The 22,929-nt window shown below is 57.6% G+C and overlaps 1 protein-coding gene across 2 annotated transcripts in view; it reads left to right on the plus strand.

Annotated features, from left to right (window-relative positions):
- CRHR1 (corticotropin releasing hormone receptor 1) overlaps window positions 1–21,717 on the plus strand; it is a 47,191-nt gene extending 25,474 nt beyond the window's left edge. The window contains exons 3-13 of one of the 2 annotated variants that reach the window (XM_058561268.1): window positions 4,178–4,297; window positions 9,165–9,250; window positions 16,351–16,457; window positions 17,173–17,293; window positions 17,500–17,653; window positions 17,923–17,983; window positions 20,113–20,185; window positions 20,427–20,512; window positions 20,726–20,861; window positions 21,040–21,081; window positions 21,526–21,717. In XM_058561268.1, coding sequence (XP_058417251.1) covers window positions 4,178–4,297; window positions 9,165–9,250; window positions 16,351–16,457; window positions 17,173–17,293; window positions 17,500–17,653; window positions 17,923–17,983; window positions 20,113–20,185; window positions 20,427–20,512; window positions 20,726–20,861; window positions 21,040–21,081; window positions 21,526–21,666 — 1,127 coding nt within the window. In that variant the 3' untranslated portion in view covers window positions 21,667–21,717. Of the gene's footprint in view, window positions 1–4,177; window positions 4,298–9,164; window positions 9,251–16,350; window positions 16,458–17,172; window positions 17,294–17,499; window positions 17,654–17,922; window positions 17,984–20,112; window positions 20,186–20,426; window positions 20,513–20,725; window positions 20,862–21,039; window positions 21,319–21,525 lie in introns of those variants that run through there. The other variant, XM_058561267.1, reaches the window with a different exon arrangement.
- Window positions 21,718–22,929: the final 1,212 nt, after the last annotated feature.

Raw genomic sequence — 22,929 nt, forward strand, 5'->3', positions numbered from 1 at the left:
GCGCCCACCCACTTGTCCTGATGAATCATACGACCTGCAAAGGCATCTTTCCATCCTGCCCAGCCAAGGCAGAGGCAGCCCAACCACAAGGTGGCTGAGCAAAGAGCAGGACTTTCTGTCTGCCTTCTGCCACCCTCTCCATGTCAGGCGACCCAGGCAGAGCCCCTGCCCATTCACCCCAGCAGCACCTTCCTTTGAATGGGCAACATGTGTGTTCAGAGCCTGCCCTTGGGCCAGCTGGCTGCTCCCCTCTGGGCAGCCTTGGCTGAGTCCTTCTCTTGGGCTTAAACCAAACGGGGGGATGGGCTTGCCAGCCGCAGGGCTGCTGCCAGGTGCCCACCTACGCTGGTTCATTCAGAAGCTGGTGAGGGGAGCCCCGACATAACTGGGGACAGGAACCAGGTTCCCATTTCCCTCTGAAGTTTTCTACCACGGAAAGATCTGCTGAGCCCTTTTGGACCCTGAGCCTGATGGGAAGGGAACTATGTAATCCACTCAGGGGAAGAAACCGGTGCCTAATTGTGCACAAGCATTAAATAGGCCACCTTCAAAGGGTTCTTCTCCGCTCATTAAAGCAGCCCCCCAGGACCCTGACTCAGCAGGGTTTTTTTCATAGGCGGGTGGGAGCCCGCCACACTATTCCTCTCTCCTCTTCCCCCAATTCGCAGGGATGTGGGGCAGTCTAACCACAGTGCTGCCAAGAGCAGTCGGAGTGTGGGCCCCGCGCATCTGCTCTGCGCATGTGTGGGGAAGGAGGAAGTCGCAGGACCAGTTTTACAGGTTACCTTAATCCACTTGACTCGCCACCGCCACCCCCAGCAAAAGATCCCGAAGGGATCTAGCAGCCCTATGAATGAGAGGGTGAGCCATCAAGTGATGGGAATGTCAACACCTCGGATACAGCGAACATACACCTGCCTCAGGCCCTTGGTACTTGCTGTTTCCTCTGCCTAGGACATCCTTGCGCCTGCTCCCTAAAACCACAAGGCCAACCTCCTATTGAACTTTCTAGCCGGTATTTCCGAGCCTGAGCTCGGCCGCCGCTCCTGATTGGCCCCCTACCTCTGGCCACGCCCCATCTGGCTCGGCCCTGCCCTCGGACTCCGCCCACCCAGTCCCAGACGCCTCGGTGGGCGCGGTGGCCTTTTATTAGGAGGGGAGGGGGCAGGTGTCTCCTGACCCCTTTCCTTAAGCTTCTGTTCTTCGCTCGTGCAGCCTCTCCGTGCGTTTCTTCCCGTGTCTCACGCAGACTTGAATTCCCTCCAGGATTTTCTGGGCTCTTAGTAAAAGGTCACGTTTGCGGCAGTGTCTCCTGCGCCCCCTCCACGCAGCCTTCTGTGCAGGTGGGAGGGAGAGAGGCATGGCGACCCGGAGGAACCCGGGGCACAGAGATGGGTGCAACCAAATGCTGCGAGGGCCGGTTGCCCAGACCGCGCCGGCCGTGGTGCAGTGGGAAGAGCCCTGGGTGACTTCTGCCTCGTAGTGTCTGGGTGACTTAGGATGAGTCATTTGACTGCTTGGACCTCGTTTCCTTATCTGCAAAATGGGGAGAATTAGCGCCCACGTTGGCAGGTGGTGTGAGACCTATAGTAGGTGCTGTGGAATCCTACTCCACACCACAGACCAGGGGCGAATGGCGTCTGCCTTGCTCACTGCCACCCCCATGTCCTGAACCAGCTGTGGGCGGGGCCATGGCTCTGGGCGCTGGCTGGTACCTGGTCCTCAAGGCCAGGAGAGCCATGCACTCAGTGACCACTCCCTGCCGGCTCTGGCCTGGTCTTGGCTGTGGCTGGTGCCCAGTCCTGCCCTGCCCTCTGTTCTTTTCGAAAGGGGCTCTGGGGCACTGTCCAGGGCAGGAGAGAGGGAGAGGGAAGGGAGGGAGGGAGGGCAGAAGCGACACTGACTGAGAAGGCGTGGTAGGCAAGTTCCAGCTGCTGCCCCACAGGATGTCCCATTTAATCTTCCCAGTGCCTGGCTCGGGAGATACTGTGAATGAATGAGTGAGTGAATGAATGTCATTAAAAGAGATGGTATACGTAGAGCCCCTTGCATGTGCCTGCACGCAGTCAGCCCTCAGCACATGCTGCCCCCTTCCCCACTGCCTCCTGGATGTCCCCCTCCCTTTAGTGGCAGCCCACGTGGTGTAATAGAAAAATCACTCAATCCAGAGTCAAAAACCCCTGCCTATGAGTCTTCTTCCTTCACTCGTTGACTCATGACCTTGGGCAAGTCACTTAACTTCCCTGGGCCTCCGTGTCCTCGTCTGTAAGAAGGGAATAGTGACATTGCAGAATGGATGAGAATCAAACGAAATATATGAAGAAGGCTTTGAAAAAGCAGAGCACGGTCCATAGTATCCCACCCTCCCCTCAGCCGCGTGCCTCCAGCTCCCCGCCTCCTCCACACTTCGCACCATGAGCATAACCCATGACAGATTAAAATCCCAACCTGGCACGCCTTTGCCACCCATAGCCCTGCTTTCTCACATCCCCACCCCACCAGTGCTCCGTGATGCGTTCTCCGAGGCTCTATGGTGGCAGAGCACCAGGGCTTGGCGCATCCCAGCTCCCTGGCCTGCTGGCTTCTCGTGTCCATTAAGCCCCAGTCCAGATTTCTTTCTCCTCCAATTAAACCACTTGGCCTCAAGGCCTCTGCCCCTTGAGCTCTGATTTGCACGAACACCCTCTGAATAGCTTTGATTAGAAAGAAAAAGCAGCGTTTGGTACAAGTGGTACTCAGCACTGCCCCGTGTCCAGCAGGGAAAGGAGGCCAACTTACCCGGGTGCTGTTTCCTGAAAGACTGGAGACAGGCTAGATACTCTGGGGAAGGGGTGGCAGGCGGGCCCCAGCCGGGGTTTGGCAGCTGCCCCCCATTGGTTCATGGCTCTCTCTGGCTTGTCTGTGCATTCCTGTGCCGGTCCCAGGAATTATTAACCCCCTCCCGTCGCGATGGGCATGCTGGGTCTCAACAGGCCCCGGGTGCCGGCCTTATGGAGGAGAGGGGCATCGAAGGGCAGAGACATAAGCGGCAGCATCGGGAGGGGGGCCAGGACTGTCCTCAGCCAGCGCCCACCTGTTGGAGACCAGAAGCCCCCCTCCCCTCCAGAAGTGTCACCATGGCCTCAACTCTGGCCCAACACACGCACACACATACACACACGCACACACTCCACTCCGAAAAGCTCTTTAACTAAGGGCAAACCTTTGGAGGGGGACTTGGACGTTCTGTTTCTAGTTCAACTCTTTATATCCTTTTTTGAGTCACAGACCCCTTTGAGAATCTAATGGAAGCCATGGTCCCTTTGCCAATTAAAACACATGTATAGACCAAATTTTGCATTTAATTTCAAAGTCTATGAACCCTTAAAGCTTCCAGTGGACTGAGATTAAGAACCTCTGATCAGATCCAACCACTTCATTTTATTATAGATAAAGACACTAAGGCCCAGAGAGGGTAAGCAACCTGCCTATGGTCACACAGCAAATTAGTAGCAGAGCCCAGTCTGAAGCCAGGGTTCCAGACTCCTGGTTCAGTGTCCTTTCTACTCCCCCGGATGGTGTCTCCCTCCTTTTTCTCCCTATAGTCCGCTTCTCAGTTAGTCCTCTCTTAGAGCCCAACACAGACCAGAGCACCAAGAGTGTATGTTCAGTAAATGTGGTTTTCAGGCCAGCTGGAAGGTGGACCATCTGGTTCCTCCCTTAGCTGGTTCCTCCCTGCAGGGCCAGAGCAGATGTGGTTTGGTTCTAGAGACATGTAAGGGGGCTCAGTTAGGAGTTGGCTGAGTCTGTTCCAAGCTGTTTCAGGCTGTGAAGTCTAAGAGTTCCAGTCTACACCAAGTGAGGGGCCGAGAGAAGTGTCCTCAGGCTACAGAGCAGGGGACCTGAAGCATGTGCAGCCGTCCTCTAAATGCCAGCCAGGACCTCAGCTTTTTACATCACTTCCAGCCATCTTTGTTCCTCCTCTGCTCTGGAACCCACACTGGCTCCCTAGTGCCATAGTATCAAATTCAGATTCCCTCCCCTGGTGTTTCCTCTGCATAGGATGAGTCCATCTCTGCACTGGGGTCGTTGCTCCTGTTCTGTCTCCAGTTGGTGTGTTAGTGTGGGCCAGTGGGGAGGTGGGTAGGACCCTGGAGTGGAGATCTTGCTCTGCCTCACCGGCCGTCTCTGCCCCCAGGACTGCAGTGCAATGCATCCGTGGACCTCATTGGCACCTGCTGGCCCCAGAGCCCGGCGGGGCAGCTGGTGGTTCGACCCTGCCCTGCCTATTTCTACGGTGTCCGCTACAACACCACAAGTAAGGGAGCGTGTGGAGGGCGGGGCATCTTCTGGGAGGTGGGACAAGATGGGGAGAGCTTGGGACTTGTTGGAGGTGGGGAAATAATAATGACAATAACAACAATCACAACTGTACCTCTCATGGGTACAGCCACCATTTACCAAAGTCTGGCCCTGTGCTCTGCTGGGCCCCCTGTGCTCCTCACTGCTGCTTCTCACAGAACCTTGGAAGACACTGTAGAGAACCAGGTAGTGCTCAGTGTATGACTAAGGCCTCTCAGGCTCAGAGAGGTTAGAGAACAGGTGCAGCTGGAATTGCATCCAGGCCTGTCGGACACTTGCTTCTGCAGTCGACAGACTGGGTCAGTCGGCGTGAGCCCACGACAGCCCCCTGAGGTGGGGCAGGAATCCTCAGAATAGCCCCAACTTGGTGGACGAGACCCCTGAGCTCAGGGAGGTTACGAGGCCTCCCCGGGCCCTCCAGCCAGGAGGTGAGGCTCAGAGTTTTAGCTCCTAGGCTTGGGGCTCAGCCATGCATGCAGGCCCACAGGTCAGGTGAGATGGGAGAGACAGACCAGGGTCAGTCGGATACTTGATCCCCATATAAACACGCTCCCCTGAGGCCCTGAGCCTCCCTCTGCGGGCTTTGCAGCTCCTTGCTATACCACCTGCCACCCTCAGAATTAATTTGCTCTCCCCTGTCAGTGACTCACAGCCCCTGCTTATCAAGAGAGCAACAGCTGCAGGCCAGGGGCCCTGAGCTATCTGAGGGGAGGGTGGAAGGCCTTGGGAGGCCCTTGGGGTCTGGTGGGTCTGAGCTCAGAGCCCCAAGAGGGTACCGAGGGTGACCAGGGACACGAGAGTGTTCATTCTGAGACTCGCTGCATGACCTGTAGCACATTTTCCCCTCTTATATGGCCCTCCGGCCCCTCGTCTGAGGATGGAGAGGGCTGGATGACATGGCTCTTAAGACTGTCCAGCTCCAAACTCCCAAGTTCTTTCTTCTGCCGCTCTCTCCTTTATCAGCTGGGTGAAGGGGGTTAGGGTTGGGGGCTGCAACCAAGAAGGGGTGGGAGAGCCCTGGGGAGCCATTGGGACTGTGCAGGAGGAGGGAACAGCCAGACCTCGAAGCTTCACATGTCTGCAACCGCATCCTGGACCCCTGGAGGAGGAGAAAGACTGGGAGGAGGGTGGGTAGGAAACGCAGGCAGGAGGAAGGGCAGAAGGACCTAAAAGGAGATTTTGGGGTTCGCAGCCCACCAGCCTCCAATTTAGTAGGGCCCGTTTTACAATTAGGAAATGGAGGCAGAGAGGCTGATAACTGCCCAAGGTCACAAAGCTTGGAAGCAGAGCCAAACCCGGAAATCAGAGCCCCCCGGTGCCCCCTTCACAGTGCTGTGTGCCCAGTCCTTCTGGAGCTCGCAGGAAGGAGGCAGCATTAGAGCTGGGGCGCGAGGTGGGTGGGGGTGCTTCTGGGCGGAGGTCCCTCTCTCTCTCTCACAACAGCACCAGGTCCTGTCAATTCCACCTCCAAAGTGATCCTCGTGTCTGACCCTACCTGCCCTCCATCCCCAGGGCTGCTGCCCTGTCCAAGGTTGCCCAGTCTCTAACTCTAGTTTCTCATCTGACCCTGTTACCTCCTTGCTTGGAGTCAACCCTCTGTGGCTCCCCACTGCCTCCATGGTCCAGTTCACCCTTCTGAGTGGGACCAGCCAGGCTCCCTGTGGCCCTAGCCCTGCCTACCTTTGCAGCCAACCCTGGCCCCTCCCCGCAAGCTCCTGCACTGGTGTCCCCAAGGGTGACTTGACATGCCCCAGATAAACTTTTAGTGCCTGGGCATGTGCTACTCAATTTGCCAGCCCTGCCTTAAGTGGAAGCTGGGAGTCCTGGGTCCCAGCGCCAGCTCCGTCTGTAACTGGTTAGGGAACCCTCGGCACTGGCCCCCTCCGGGCCTCGGGGGCTCCACCTGCAGGATGGGCGGGAGATTGGGTGAGGTGCTCTCTCGGCCCCCTCCCTCTTCCCTCTCTGATCCCAGGAGAGGAGCTGGGGGTGATGGGCCCTTCAAGTGGGGGCAGGGCTGGAAGACTCCCTCTTTCCGGGTGCCCCCAGTGCCAGAATGATGAGGCACACACCAGTGTAATAAGCAGTGATTAGGAGCCCAGAGGTGTACCTCCTCGTTAGGCGCTAATTAATCCATTTACTGATGAGGTGCTGCCAGGACTTCTAGGCCTTTCCTTAATGCCCTCCCTCCTGCTGCATCTGATCTTCAAATGGATGGGAAGCATTTCCAAAAATATCCGGTTTCCCATGATTCTCCGGAGGACTGCTCAGCTTGGCAATTAAAGACAAGGAGGTCGCATCCTCCCTGGCAACGACCCGCTGCTCCTCGGGCCTGTTTTCTTTCAGGATCACCTCCTCCCTTCCTGCCAACGCCTGCTCCCCCTGCATGACCCGGCCTGGGAGGGACTCCAGGCTCTCACCCCACATGTGGATGAGCCAAGGGGGCCCCTCCCGGAATTCCCACTTGTACCCCCTTTGATAGAGATAATGGATACATTCTGAATCTTATGTAAGGTTATATAAATACAGCTCCAAGACAATAGTAATAAAAATTACAGCCCACACCACATGCAGGTAGAGCTCTAAGCACTCTGCACACATTAACTAAAAATGCTCACTCAGCCATCTAAGGAGGAGCCCTCGTTAAGATCATTCCCATCCTGCAGATAAGGAAGCTAAGAGGTTGCATGACCTGCCCAAGGTCACACAGCTAGTAAGGGGTGGTGCCAGGGTTTAAACTCAGGCTGTCTGGGTTGAGAGCCATTCTCTTAACACTACCTTGTGCTGCCTTTCCTAAGGCAAGGCAACTCCCACCCCCACCCCGCCACCCTTGTGCCCCTTCCAACTAGATGTCTGCCCCCAAGTCCCTTTCTTTGCAGACATCCCGGAGCAGCCTCTGGTCCCAGGCACTTCCGGTCCATGGCAGACACACTGGATTCCCCTGGTTACTTGCCTCTCCAAGATCTCCCTGAAAACCCAGTCTCTGAGCCCTCAGCCCTCTGGGAGCTTATCTCTCATTGAGCAATTAGGAGAGAATCAGCAGCATCTTCATGAACTCTGCCCCAGGGCTCAACTCTGCCGAGACTCAGGTCCTCCAGCAGGGAAGCTGAGCAGAGCTTTAAAAATCCATTTAGCCTCCTTTCCCCACTGGTATGTGTGGCATGAGCAGCCTGCAGCAGAGGGGCCGGGGAGGGGGGTCACAGAGCAGGCCTCTGCCTTGCAGCCCTGGAGGCCAGGCCGTGGCTCCCTCTCCGCCGCCCACCCATCATCTCCCTCTGGTCCTGATGCTGCCCGCAGAGAGGAGCTCGCAGGCTGGACAGTGCCTGGGGGATCAGCTGGTCCAACCATTCCTCTTATAAATGAGGAGAGAGGCCCGAGAGACCGCTGGCTGAGGTTGCTCGGGCAGCACAGCCCTGCACTGAGGTGGGCGGGGCCCCCGCCTGTGTCTCCCACGCAGAGCTCTGCCCCTCCCGGCCTCCAGCCTCAGGGACTGGGACTCCGGCAGCTGCCCCAGCCCTCCTCCTGCCCTGCTGGGGTGGGGATGTGAGTGAGGGTCAGCAGGAGCCATGGAAAGGCCTGCAGCAGGGCAGGGGCTCCAGTGGAAATGGCTCAGGACTCAATTTCTCTTCCAGCCAGCACTGGCTGGAGTCGGGGCCAGAATTAACTCAAGGAAACATATTTAAAGCCACTGATGCCAGAGAGGGGCCTGGGGTGGGGCAGAGCAACGGCCGCCAGCAAAGGAGAAAAGACAAGATTTAGAACTCCCTCGGTACTTCCCTTACTGGGTTTCAGGGCCCTGGTGCCCCAGGGGCAGGTGGCGGGGAGGGTGCACTTTGTACAGCTCCAGCCGTCCCAGAGCCCTGAAGCCAGGCCTCAGTTGGGACCACAGGGCCCCTCCCCATCTCCTTAGAAGGTGACAGATTCTGGGCTGCAGTCCAGGCTGATGGCTGCATGGATACCACCCGTCCCTGGGCCACTGTCCTGTCTTTTTTCCCAAGGGCCATGTGCCAGACTGGGAGCCAGTTGTAGCAGATCCTAACAATAAGATCCTTGCTATATGTGCTACATGAGAGTCACTCCTTGTGACATACCCCAGCACACTCCTGCCACCTGTCACTGTCTGTCCCAAGAAACCTTCACCGTGGATGTTCCCACAACATGACCCTCTGGCACAAGGCCTGCTGTAGGGAAATGCCACCATGGGGACCTTCCCCAACACCTGCCCTATGAGCTCCACCCCATGCAAAACACTGCCACGTGAGGACCCCCCACGGGGTACCTCACCACTGATAGTCCCACCATATGAAACCCTGTCATTTCAATGTGCCACGTGAGCTGTCAACACACGTCCTTCCACCATATCACACCCAGCCACGTGAGTGAGAACTGACTCATGAGATCTCACCATTCTTTTTGCTGCCACGTGAGACCCTAAAATGGGAGATTTCTCAGAATGGCACCTGCCACGTAGTCTGCCGCCACATAAGGGCTTGCGAGGAAACAGCCCAGTGAGCTGGTGAAGCCTGCCCGTGGCCAGTCCCACAGGCATGATCATGCCAGCTTGGGTGGGCAGGGCCCGGGCCCCATGGGCAATTGTTGGGGTTGCCACTATATCCCTGTTGGGGCCCAGTGGGCAGAAAGAGGCAGAAGGAAGGGGGTAGTAGGGAAGCCCCTCCCCGCACTTCACCCCAAAGCCGCCCAGCAAGCAGGCCCTTGTGCTGGCCCAGATGGATGGATAGATAGACAGACGAATGGCAGACAGACGCCCAGGTTGCTCTTCTGGAGGGGAGCCCGTGGGTCACTCTGACTCGCTCTTCTTTTTCCAGACAATGGCTACCGGCAGTGCCTGGCCAATGGCAGCTGGGCCGCCCGCGTGAACTACTCGGAGTGCCAGGAGATCCTCAGTGAGGAGGTGAGGCTGTGCCGAGCGAGGCTGCCCGCGTTGAGGGGTTAGGGGCCCCTCACAAGGCCAGTGGGTGGGGGCAGCAGAGGCTGACACCCAGGCCCTGCCCCAGGGAAGCCGACTGGGGAGCCAGAGCTCAGGGCCCTGAGCAGGCATCCTCGGAGGAGGGGGAGCCAAGTGGGCGGTGGGCGGGCTCCGGGAGGGGTGAGTTGGGTCCTTGTTCCTTCCTCTGCTCCTCTCTCACTCACTGGGATGGGTTCTCATCCATTTTCCACCCCACCCACCTGAGCACCACATCCAGATCCAGCCAAGGGGGCTGCATCAGAGTCAGGGATGGGGTGAGGGGAGCAGTGCCATTCCAAAAAGCCCTTAGAGAGCCTTCTAAATATTTAAATGTTTTTGAGAAGATATTGCTTCCACATAATACAAAATTCAAAGATGCAAATGGAAATACAGAGAAAAGTCTCCCTCCCACTCCTGTCCCAGCCACGGGTTCCCTCCCTAGAGGCAGCCATTTTGCCAGTTCCCTGAGTGTTCTCCCAGAGACATTCTCTGCATATGTGTGTAATTATGTATATATATTCTTTTTTGTTTTTACCCAAATGCTGCATGTTATACACACTTCAGCACCTTGCTGTTTTCATATAATCATCCATCTTGGAGATTGTTCTGTATCAGTACATAAAGAGCATCTTTATTCCTTTCCACATTTGCATAACATCACGTTGTGCAGCTGTACTGTAATTTATTTAACCAATCTTTATTCTCAGTCTTCAGTTATTACTGATGGTGCCGCAATGAATAATCTTTTAAAGGTGACATTTGACAGATGCACGGGTGTGTCTATCCTCCTGGTATTGCTGCTACCTCTGTGCCCCTTGCCCCCTCCCTGACATTTCCACCCACCCCTCAATGGGTGCTGAGGAAGGTGGGGGTCATGGACCTGGAAGAACAAGTGAACAGAAAGCGCAGGGCAGAGGGGAGGATGCCCCAAGCTGTCCGAGGGCCCCAGGCTTCTGGGGCATGGAAGAGAGCGGCTGGTCTCGACAGTCCCGAGAATTCCAGCACCTAAAAGATCTGAATTGGAAGGGACTTTGCAGACCCTCCATCCCATCTTGAGATCCCTAGACTTGCCTGGTAATAAGAATCACCCAGAGCCCTTGTTCAAATACAGGTCCCAGGGCTACACCCCTCACCCAATACATCGAACTCACCAAGGAGGACCTGAGAATCTACATTTTTCACAAGTGCCCCAGGGGAGCCTTCTGACGGAGAAAAAGTGAGAAGCTCTGATCTAGTGCAACCCACTCACCTTACAGATGGGGAGACTGAGGCCCAGCAAGGGGGAGTGACTCATGCAAGGTCACATGGCCAGAGTGAGTTGGAGCCTGGAACCTGGGGTTTTGAGGTCCAGGCTCTCCTTTGCCCACCGCCAGGTACTTGGTGTGAAGCGATGTTGATGGTGGGAGAACAGCTTTCCCCACCTAGCACCCCACCCCACCCTGAGCACTTTGGTTAGCTCCTTCCCCAGGCTGCCTGGCCTCACGTCACTGAGATATTGGGGCTCTGCTGTCTTCTTTCAGAAACTGCAAAGATAGGGCAAAGCTTAGCTTAAAAGAAGGACACGCTCCTCAATGGCACTGCTTTGGCAGGATGAAAGAATTCCTCAGGATGCAGGGTGAGGGTTCCTGGCATCTCAGACCACACGGGCCAGACTATGTGGTCCACCCAGGCTGGGGTGTGTTGGCCTGGCTCCCCGACTGCCTGACCTGAGCAAAGATAGCCCCCGGGTTGCTAAGCACCCACATGGTGAGCCAACCGGGGAAGTTCTGGGGTTGGGAATGAGGGCACTCCCCTAGATGGGGGAGGGAAGTGGGGTTCCAGGTCAGGAAACATAGTTAGGCCAGGAGAGATGGGCTTGGCTGGGGGTGGGGTGGGGAACTCCTTACCTGGCACACAGTAGGGGCAGGGGTACGGGAACCGGGGCTCATGTTCTGAAAGGCAGGTCAGTGCTGTCAGTGTCTCTTAGGACCACAGTTGATGCCCAGAGAGGATGGTATGGGGGAGGCATGGCGAAGGCAAAGAATCTTCAGCCCCTCCACCGCACCCCACCTTGTGCTCTGACTGTCCTGCTGGGTCTGCCGAGCCTGAGCAGACTATGTATCTCCATCTGGATGTATCTCTAACTAGGGGTCAGGTCTCCAGCCTCCTGCCTTAGGACAGACGACCCTCCCCTCGCCCCAGAGGAGCAGGTGTCTGTCCCCTTCCTGGACAGCCGCAAAGCTGGAGATGCTGCAGCTGCCCCCAGCCTCCCTCCTGCACTGGAGCCTCCTGAATGTCAGGGGTGGTTCATGGCTCACCCAATCTCTCCTGCTCTGATTTAAGCCCTTCCTTCTAGGTGGCTGACCAGGGGGCTCTCAGCAGCCCTCCTTGCCCCCAACACCCTTCAAAGACTCCAGGTCTTTGACAGCTGCCCTCAGCCTTCCCTTCTCCCCACCCTGCATCTCCCACCCATTCCACCAGGACAGGGGTCTCTCCCTCTGTCCACCAGTGGGGTGAGGGCGGGAAGGATGAGGGAGCACCCACTTCTCGTCAGTCCCCTATTGGGCAGTATAACTGAACAGCGTGGGCTTTGGAGGCGGACGGTTTGGGGTTTGGATTCTGGTTGCAACACGTGCGCTGTGTGACCCTGGGCTGGTAACTCAGCCTCACTAAGTCTCAGCGTCCTCGTCTGGAAAAGGGCCGAGGGTAACACAGTCTCTGCCTCCTGGCAGAGGGAGGGTGGTGTCTGCCTGTGTCTTGGCCTGCGGAGGGCGCTCCATCCATCTGCCACCCCTCTGCCTCTTGTCTCACCTGAGCTCAGGGGAGCTGGTAGTGTACACCTAGGGTGGGGGGTCATCGATGAGAGACCACAGGTAACATGGGCACCCCCTTCCTCTGGTTACCGACAGGGTGGGGGCTGCCACCCGCACGCCCCCACGTGGTGCAATGCCACACCCCCACCCCGGCGGGCCCCTCCTGTCTTTGCCACCCACCCCCTTCCCCAGCAGCCCCTGCCACCTGGTTGCCTAGCACTCTGGGTAATCAATTAATTTAATTAGTGAAAATGCCATCTCCTTCTGCCAGCCCCCAGCCTCGCCAGACCCCTCCCTACTCCCAAGACTCCTCCCAGAGTCACTGCGAAGAGGAAGAGGAAAGTCTCCAATTAATGGAGCAGCCTGGTTTCTCAGCTCTGGGCCCCAGCTAAGCCCTAATTAGGCACCAGCGCCCCGAGGGGATTGCAGATAATGGATTCGCAGGACAGCTGCCTGTGAAATGGCACTTGTGAGGGCGCCCAGAGGCCAGGCGGAGGAGGAGACCTGCCCATAGCCATCACCACCAGGGGACAAGCCCCCAATGGGGGAGCTTGGCTCATGCATGGCCCAGCCCCCCCCCGGGGATGGCACTGACCCCCCAGCACCACTCTGCAGGGGCCCCCACTCTCCATGCCAGCACCCCCCATCACACACACACACACACACACACACACACACACAGTCTGCTCCACTGCAGGGACCTCCAGACACCCCACGCCTCCACCCCACCACCACCTCCGATGACAGTTGCACACACTCTGCTCCCCTCCCCACACACGCTGCTCCCCTCTCCACACACGCTGCTCCCCTCCCCCACACTCTGCTCCCCTCCCCACACGCTCTGCTCCCCTCCCCCACACTCTGCTCCCCTCCCCACACACTCTGCTCCCCTCTTCCACACTCTGCTCCCCTCGCCCACACTCTGCTGAGCCCAGGGAGCCTCAGTCGGGAAAGGGACTGGGGGTGTAGGCTTGTGGGCCGGGGTTCCCTGCTCACAGCGGGGGTTTGTTGGACCAGGACTTCTGAAATGCTTAGGAATCACCTGGGCTTCTTGCTAAAATGAAGATTTGACTCAGTGGGTCTGGGGTGGGCTTAAGATTCCTGCAAGCTCCAGGTGCTGCAGCTCCAGGGTCTGGGAGCACGCTGTGAGGAGCGGGGGCTGGAGTGCCCACTGGTGGGGTGAGGGAGTAGCTCAGGAAACCCAGGAGAGGAGGAGCCACTAAGTGGGGCTAGCGGGGGCTGGAGAGAGACCGGGGCTGGGCACCAGGCAGCGAGGAGTCTGCGCCGTGCTGAAAAGGCTTCCGGACAGGTCTGACGCTGCTGACATTTGGGACAAGGTGTGTCTTGCAGAGAGTCTGGTCAGAATTGGCCCGGCACTAATTACTTATTGGATTCTGGTCATTGGGGGTGCAGCGGAGTGGCCTCTGCCCAGTGCCACACTGTGCCACCTTCCTCAGGGAACCTGCCAGTCCTAGGTCTCCAGAAGAGACAGGGACACAGTGCTGGTCAGGTCCCCAGAGACTGGCTGTGTCCATTTGTCCTTTGAGCACCGAGCTGCTTCTGCAGTGAATGGTGGCTTTCTCTCAGGAGGGCACTGAGGTCTCTCAGGGTGTCGTTAGGGTCTCTTGGAGTGTCACTGAGTATCTCTTAGGATGTTGCTGGCTGTTCTTTCCTGTGTCACTGACCCCTCTCAGGGTATTGCTGGCCATATCAAAGGGTGTCTCTGGCCATCTGTCCTGGTGACACTGGCTGTCTCTTGCGTGACACTGCCGTCTCTCCAGTAGTCTACTCGGGCTCTCTGCCCTGTAACCCCCCAGCTGGCTTGCTGTTTCTCAGCTTGAGTCACACAGAGACGGCCCCTACATGGTTTGGCCCAATTCTCCCCTTTGAGCCTGGGTGGAAAAAACTCCTCCTGAGCCCCCATCCTCCCCACAGAAGCTCTCCGAGGACCCTGGGCCCAGGAAGGAGAGAGTGCCTCTGTCTTCAGTCCCTCCTTGTCCCCCAAGAAATGCACCATGGGGGCAGGAGAGGGAAGGTCTTTAAGGCCAAGCAGACCTGGATTCCGACTGCTGGCCGGGTAGTTTGGGCCGATTATGCAGCATCTTCAACTGGAAAAACAGACAGAAGGACAGCCTCAGAGGGCAGTTGGGAGAAAGAAAAGCAACAACATCTATAAAGCACCTGATGCAGTGCCCAGCATACAGTAGGTGCTTAATAAATGACTCATCCCACCCCAAACCAAACAACCCAGGCACGGCCTACTGTGGGGGCCAGGGGGGGGACCAGCTGACAGCAGGTGGTGGCAAAGTCTCCCTCGTCCACCTGGGCCCGTGAACGGAGCTGGGGCGTCATGCCACTCGGGGCTTCACACACATTGTTATTACCCTGGGCCTTCGCAGGGTGGGTTTATGGAAAATTAAATAAAAGGAAATGAGGCACCAGCTCCAGACAGGCTGGACACGTGCACATCTTCTGGAGTCTCCAGATTTGGCTTCTATGATGACCAGGTGCTCAGAGCCCCTCCCCGTCTGCGTGGCGGCAATGAATGCCCTCTGCCCTCTCTCTGTCTCTCTTGTCCACCTCAGTTTACAGCTCCTGGGTCTCAACTCTTCCAAGGCCAGAGTTGCTAATGTAATTTCTTGCCGTGTTCCTGAAAACCTCTGCCAGGAGAACCAGCCCCTGGAGCAGAGCTTCCTGGGCCTTCTGGACCCCAGACCTTCTTCAGCGAGGACGCCCCTTCAGAAGGGGTGCGGCGGGGGCCAGGGAGAGGAGGAGAGGGAGGGCTGCTAGGTGTCCTGCCGCAGAGGTATATCCCTTGTCCTTGGGTGGGTGAGGTTGGGCCTCAGTTTCCTCATCTGGAAGATGGGCAGGGCTGGACTGGGTCCCTCGGGACTGGCTCTGACATCCATGGATTCTGTAATTCCAACAGGAGGGTCCACGGAGAGCCAGGAGCTCTTTGGTGGCTCTGAAAGGATGAACAAGGCCTCTGTGAGCTCATCCTTTTGTCAACACTTGCCAGTTTCTGTGCATCATCAAGCCCTAGCCCACCTCCCCCAAGAACCTGGAAAGAGATGGGGAGGGGTGCTGACAGGGAGCCCTCTTTGCAAAGCCAGTTGTTTTCCAACATTCGTTTTTCCTTCCTTCACTCAACACACAGTTATGGAGCTCTACGATGTGCCATGATCTGGCTCTCTAGACCTTGCCCTCTCGGGACCCAGAAAAGAGTGACTGGGGGCTTTGTTCTTAGGGGGGAGGAGTCTGCATAGAGCTAGGCGCTGGGGACCACCAGTCCCCCATTGTGGGCTGGGGACCTGTTCGCAGACTGAGCACATGCAGTCTGCACATGCAGGTGAGAGGTGGTTTGAAGTTGAGTGACGTTGAATGAGTCAACATACTTCTGGGCCTATTTTTCTGCAAAATAAAGTACAGACCCCCCTCCAGGTCTTCCCACAGGCTTCCTTGAGGGTTTGAGAAGATAACAGATGTGAAAATATTCTGTAAATGCGAAGGCTTCGTCACTCATGGAGCCTGTGATTGGAGAAGGGACCATGGCGTTTTCCAGCTTCCATGAGTATATGAAATGGATTAATCACATTGGGGACTTTGTTTGAGTCCTGGGACAGGATCCTGTTCACTTCGAGCAGACTCCCTGGGCCAGGGGTAGGACCTGGGAAGTGAGTTATGGTGCCTGAGAGGTTCTTTCTGGTTTCTAATGATACTGTGGATGCTGCTCAACAGCAACTGCCCTTCCCTCCTCTCTGATAGGAGCAGGCCTCACCTGCAGCAGGAGGGATTCAGGGGTGATCGAGAAGATGGTGGCTCAACTCAGAAATGGGTGCAGGAAAGAAGTCCTAGAGGGTTGGCGTCTGCACCTACGACGCCCACCTGGTGTTTGGACTGAATGGAAGTGTGAGTGTGAGAGCACATTGGAGAGCCACACACATGTTTGTGCACGCGGAGCAAGGAACCCTGTGTGATGTGGAGATTCAAGTTCACTGACATTTGTCCCACAGCATGGAGCAGTGGACAGAGCATGGGATCCAGGGACAGACAGACAGACAGACATAGTCTCAAACTGGACGCTGCTGCTCTTGGGCAATGCTTGACACACAGTAGGGGCGCAGCAAGGGGGATAACAATTGTTACTGTCACCCACACTGTCCCGGCCACCACGGAGGCCGTCCTCGCACGTCCAGCTGGCGCAGAGGTGCGGCTGTGCAGGAGCCTCACCTCTGCCCCTCTCTCCTGCCTCAGAAGAAGAGCAAGGTACACTACCATGTTGCTGTCATCATCAACTACCTGGGCCACTGCGTCTCCCTGCTGGCCCTCCTGGTGGCCTTTGTCCTCTTTCTGCGGCTCAGGTAAGGAGGCCCTGGTGTTGTCCCCGGGCCTTGAGCAGGGCAGAGAAGTAAGAAGCAGAGGGTGGCTCTGGGGGGGCTGCTGGGAAGGCGGAGTCCTGCCCCCTCACCTCCCACCAGTGGGAGGAAGTGACAGATATAGGAGTCCCCAGTCTCTTGGAACCTCTGGCAGGGTCACTTCTGTCCCCCTCCCTAGTAACTGCTGGGGGGGAGGGGTGATGGCCAGAGCCCAGGCTGGCCTGTGTCACCCACACCCACCTGGCACTACTGCCAAGGATGCAGGTGGCAGTGCTAGGCAGGCTAGTGCCAGGAATGGGGAGCGGGAGCAAGAGCTGAGCATCAGGGTTGAAAACTGGGAGGGAGGCGTCCGCTGGAGGCCTTTGATGTTTTCTGACCCTCAAACCTGGAACTACAGGGAGGGGAGGGGCCCCAGGAGAAGGGGCATCTCTAGTAAGTAAGCAGCCCCTGGTCCCTGGAGCACCAGCTGGATGCCAGGCTCTGCCCCCCAGAGCTTACTTCTGGGCCACAGGTAGGAAGGGCCCTGGGGAGCATCGGAGAGCCTCTGCTGCCACCTCCCAGAGTGATCTAGCCAGTCAGCCCCTCTCTGAGCCTCAGTTTCCCCATCCATACATCTGGGCTGGAGTGATGCTGGCAACCTGTCCCTCATCCTCTCTCTCCTCCCCTTGCTCCTGTCACCCACCCTCCCCTGCTGCCCCAGGAGCATCCGGTGCCTGAGAAACATCATCCACTGGAACCTCATCTCGGCCTTCATCCTGCGCAATGCCACGTGGTTTGTGGTCCAGCTCACCATGAGCCCTGAGGTCCACCAGAGCAACGTGGTGCGTCCTGAAGGGGCAGGCCCAGGGTCAGAGGAAGGGCCCCGGGTGTGGCTGCCCTGGCGGATGAGGGGCCCATAGAAAAGGAGTGGATCCCGGGGGGTGCCCCATCCTGCCTAGAGGAGGCCCCAGGCCCAGGGTGGGGTGCTGCTGCTGCCTTTACCCCACTCCCCGGCGCATCGTCATCTCTGCTGGGGGTGGGGTGGCAGGGCTGGTGCCGGTTGGTGACAGCCGCCTACAACTACTTCCACGTGACCAACTTTTTCTGGATGTTCGGCGAGGGCTGCTACCTGCACACGGCCATCGTGCTCACCTACTCCACCGACCGGCTGCGCAAGTGGATGTTCATCTGCATCGGCTGGGGTAAGCGGGCCACCCCCTGCCCCCAGCCCGGCTGCCCTCTCCTCACCCAGATTCAGGCCAGCAGGCTGGAGTCCCGAGAGACCGAGGCCCCAGCTTGGGGTGGGGGGCGGTGGGAACATCCTGAAGGGGGCATGTTGAGCATAAGAATACAGGCCCTACCCTGGGGAACCCCTGCCCTCCTCTGGGCCCTGGGCTGCACTGGGGGCCTCCAGGCCCTGCATCCCTCAGACCCCACTGTCAGGCTCTGGGACAGCCGGTCTCTCCCCCAGGTGTGCCTTTCCCCATCATCGTGGCCTGGGCCATTGGGAAGCTCTACTACGACAACGAGAAGTAAGTCACTTCCTTCCCTTCACTGCCCTCAGGCCCCCTGAGCCCTGAGGTCCAGGATCCCAGCCCAGCTCTGCCTGACACCCCCCAAGGGCCGCAGTTTCTCCCTCTATAAAGGGAGGGCGCTGGGGGCTGGTCAGTCCCGGGCTCCCGACCAGTGCTCTACCTGAGGTGGGCTGGACAGAGGATCCAGGCTCTTGTCTGTGTTGGGCTTTCACGATAGGCAGAGCTGTGTAAGGGCTACTGGCAGTCTCTGCAGCCAGCCTGCCCAGGTTCTGAATCGTGGCTCCATCATTAGGTAGCTTTATGACCTCGGGCTAGTTTCTGCAGTGTGTCTCAGTTTCCTCATTTGTAAAATGGGCGTTCTAATAATAGTGTCTCCCTCAAAGGATTGTGTGGGTGACATGATTTAATATCTGTTAAGCATTTTGGATGGTATCTGGCACACAGTAAATGCTACATAAATGTTTTCTGTTAATATTAAGACTTGATTCAGCAAGAGTCCACGGATTTAATAGAAATTGGCCCAGACCATCTCAGAGGCTCCTTCCAGCTCTGCAGTCGGGAAGTGCCTCATTAAATGGACGAAAGTGTTCCCAGTCACCCCCGAAAACTAGACTTCCGCTGTGGTGGTTCTCAGCCTCGTCTCACGTTAGAATCACCCAGGAAGCTTTAAAAAGTACTGATGCCCGGGCTTGATCTCCGGGGAGTTGGATGTAACTGGTCTGGAGTGTGGTCTGGGCACTGGGATGTTGTTTAACTGCCCAGGTAATTCTGATGTGCAGCTAGGCTTGAGAACCACTGAGAGAGAGGGAGAAAAAGGGACGTGGACAGACGGGGGAGGTGCCAGGATCTTCTCTGCCAAAGTGTTCTCAGGAACCCACTGTCGGAATGGGATTCCAGGAGGCCTCCATCACAGTGACGATTCCTCCCCCCATGTAGAGGGGAGCGGGCGCCACCACAACCTCACTGGGCTCGACAAAGAGCCTGGAAAATTATACTCATGTTTATCAGAGTGACTCCTTCCTGACTTGGGCCCAGCTGGCTGTCACTGCGTTTGCACAGCTGGCAGGGTGGGGGCCCTGTCTGGGAGGGGGACCAGCTGACAGACCTGGGGGCCTGGCAGTGATGCCCAGGATGGTGGCCTGGGCCATGGTGCCTGTGCCTGCAGGTGTGCAGGTGTGAGTGTGTGTACAGGGGGGGAGAGGAAGAACAGGTTTCAAAAAGCTGCCCAGTGTGTGTGTCTATGTGTGTCTTGGAGGGAAAAGGAGCCTAAACTGGAGAAATCAGTCCGTCTGAGCGGCTCGGGTACCCCACCTAGTGGTGAGCTGCCGACACTGCAGCAGAAGGGATCCAGGTGGGAGACATCGGGAAACACTTGTAGACCCGAGGCCAAGGACTGAACCTGGCCCCATACAGCTTGCGTTTGTTCTGCACAGTGTTTTTTGAAAACTTGAATTTATTGCCAACCTTTAAAAAGTCAAGAGGTTTCATATAAAAATCTCAGTTCTGGTTTATGGAAGCATCATGATATTAGGCGCTGTGAGTCTGCGTGCCCACGGAGCTATCGTCTCTGCACAACGACTTGGGACTTCCCCCGTGCCTCCTCCCCACCCACTCCCCAGACCTCTCTAGAGCTTGCTGGAGGGAAATCCAGGGAAATGCACAGCGATTCTGCCTCTCCCGACAGGTGGAACCCGTGGAATCTCTGCCTCGAGGTCGTTCAAGCTGCAGTTAAACAGATTTAGAGATTGCTAGCTGTTGGGTGCCCACTGTGTGACAAGGCACTGCCTGTGGGCACGCGCCAGAGGCACCGTGGGGACCGAGGGGAGTGGTGGTGTGTAGGGTGGGTGCCTGTTCCGCTCACTGGTCTTTCCCACAGTCCCCCTCCTGCCACAATTCCCTGCCTTCAGCTGTACGTCTCATAATAGAGGATGCTGTCCATTCTGCAGATGGGATAACTGAGGCACTGTGATGGAATCAAATGGCTTGACCTTCTGCCAGGGTTGGAATTGGGGCACCCAGAGCCTGGCTTCTGGCCCCAATCCTGCCCTGGCCAAGCACTGCCCCTCCCCATGCCACTGAACTGGACCCAGATGACCCTCTCTTACCTCTCCTCTCTGGCCTTCTAGGTGCTGGTTTGGCAAAAGGCCTGGCGTGTACACCGACTACATCTACCAGGGCCCCATGATCTTGGTCCTCCTGGTAAGAACCTGGGTATCGGGCAAGAGAGAGGGGCACAGTGTGGGGGGTGCCGTTAATGCCTCCTGTGGATCCCTTTGCCTCAAGGTGGGGGGTGAAGGGCCAGGATGTGCAAATGCTAATAAGAACAACAGGGGACCAAGACGAGACCTGAGACGGCTGAGTCCCTGACCTGTTGGCCCACTCCCTCAACGTTTTGCACACGTACATGCCCACACCATGCCATTGTATACTCAAATTGCAGATCAATTTCATCTTCCTTTTCAACATCGTCCGCATCCTCATGACCAAACTTCGGGCGTCCACCACGTCTGAGACCATTCAGTACAGGTAATTGGTCCCGCCTCCCCCACCCATGGGGGCTTCAGAGATCCCGGCCTCTGACCCAGGGTCTCCCCCCAGGCCTGGCAGTCCCTCCTGAAACCCCGGCTCCCCTTGTCTCAGACATTCCCGGGACCTGCCACCCCCTCCCCCCAGACCCGGTCCCATTCACCTCCGGGAGTGGACTGTGACTCTGGGCCTCCCCGCCCCGCCCCACCCCAGGAAGGCTGTGAAGGCCACTCTGGTGCTGCTTCCCCTCCTGGGCATCACTTACATGCTGTTCTTCGTGAACCCCGGGGAGGACGAGGTCTCCCGGGTCGTCTTCATCTACTTCAACTCCTTCCTGGAATCCTTCCAGGTACAGCCGCCCTCCCCTCACTCTGGCCCTGGTGTCGCCTGCACCTTCTTGGGTGGGGATGCTCCCAGGCAGGGGCCTGCAAGGGCGTGAGGCTTGGGGAGGGGCGAGGGGGCAGCTCGGAGGCTGGGTGGGGCCACACCCGCCCCAGACCCCTGAATTGCCTTCTCCCTCCACCCAGGGTTTCTTCGTGTCTGTTTTCTACTGTTTCCTCAACAGCGAGGTAAGGGCCTCGGGCTGGGCTCAGGATGGCAGGAGGCCCGTTGGGACCAGAGATTGTAGCCTTGTCCTGCCCTTCACATTCTGGCTCTCTGCTCCCTGCTCCCAGGTCCCTGTGGAGATGCTGCTGGGAGCCCCAGTGGGTTGAGGGTAGGGGATCTTCATGGCAAAGGCCTTATGGCAGTTTTGTGTGGATTTTAAAAAAGCATCCCTTCCACAGAACACCTGACAAAATTGTCCCAACAGATATGCAAATCAACAATGTTGACGATGTGAATGTCGCCACCTCCTATGTGGCCCTCATGCACCTCACCCCTGTGTACTACACACCTGTGCATTGCTCACCTGCACAGCTGCTCCCTGCACCGCTGCTTGTGGCAGCCCCAGCGGCGGGAGTGAGGGTTCTGACACCAGGGCTCAGACGTCATGCTCTGCTCTGTGCCTGCAGGTCCGCTCTGCCATCCGGAAGAGGTGGCACCGATGGCAGGACAAGCACTCCATCCGCGCCCGGGTGGCCCGTGCCATGTCCATCCCCACCTCCCCCACCCGCGTCAGCTTTCACAGCATCAAGCAGTCCACGGGCGTCTGAGCCGGAGGGCCATGGAGTGGCCCCCAAGATCTATGGTTGGGAAGATGATCACCAGGCTCAGCCGGCCGCCCTGTCTGTGGAGGGACCAGCTCCTTCCTATACCCTGTACCTCCAGGAGCAGCTGGCACTGAGATCGTGGGAGGCCCTCCCCAGCCCCAGGCTGGGCAGGAGTTCTAGGCCTAGGAGAGCAGTCTGGGCCACAGGACAATGGAAAATAACCAATAGTACTGGGCTGGGCCCCAGGCCTCTGGCTCTTCCTTGCCCCAGGCCCCCCTGGGGAATAGACGGGGCATGGAGTGGAAATGGGGAGCCAGGAAATTCAAAGCAGCACAGGGGTCCCTCCAAGAGGGGTCTGCTCCCAGAGCACAGATTGCAGCCCACCAGAGACCTGGGGCCGTCCTCAGCAACTGTCGGGGCCACTCGCTGCCCCAGGGGCATCACAGGAAGCTCTTGTGACAGCATCCAGCCACCACGCTGCTGCCCCTGGGCCTGAGCAGTGCCTTCCAGCACCACTGGGAACCGAGGCCACATTGTCAGAAGCCCTGGCGACGTCATTAGAAATTGGGTGACATCGTCAGACATCAGGCCACATCACTAGAAACCCTCCCAGGCCACCAGAACTTCGTCTGGCACTGTGGCACAGCCACCAGCAAAGTCCTGCCTTGCTGCCTTGCACCCTCGGACCTTTACTGCCCTGCCGGCCACACAGGCTCCCACTCCTTAACCACCACCAAGACTCTCACCCTGATTCCTGTCACCTCCTGTCCCACATGCGTCCCCTTTGTGAGAAGATGGGGGGTGGGAGAGTGACGGAGTGGCCTGTGAGCAAGAGCCAGGGTGGGCCCCAGCCAAAGCCAGCCTCTCTTGGAGAGGGCTGAGAATCCTTGGGGCCATCATGCTGCTGGCTTCAGTGGCCCAGCCCCTGGGGCAACCCCTCTGCTGGTCACAGGGAGCCTGTGGCCCCTGGATGGCTCCTGGGGCAGCATCATTAGCTAAGTGAAGAAAAGAGAAGGGATGGGGCGCTGGACCCCTCTCTGCCTTCAGTGCCTGGGGCAGGACGAGTGGCTCTTGGGGCAGCCAGCCAGCTGATGACTTACACCCCAGGTGTGGACTGCCCCAGCCCCCACTGGACCTGCCCACACCCAGAGGTATTGGACAGCCAGAGCAGGGCTTTGGGGGTGCAGGGCTGGGAGATGAGGGTGTTAGTGTTGGTTGTGAGGGGGTGGTGATGTAAATAATAATATTTATCTTTTCAACCAGCGT

The sequence above is a fragment of the Diceros bicornis genome, chromosome 18 (assembly GCF_020826845.1).
Source record: "Diceros bicornis minor isolate mBicDic1 chromosome 18, mDicBic1.mat.cur, whole genome shotgun sequence".
NCBI classification, from domain to species: domain Eukaryota; kingdom Metazoa; phylum Chordata; class Mammalia; order Perissodactyla; family Rhinocerotidae; genus Diceros; species Diceros bicornis.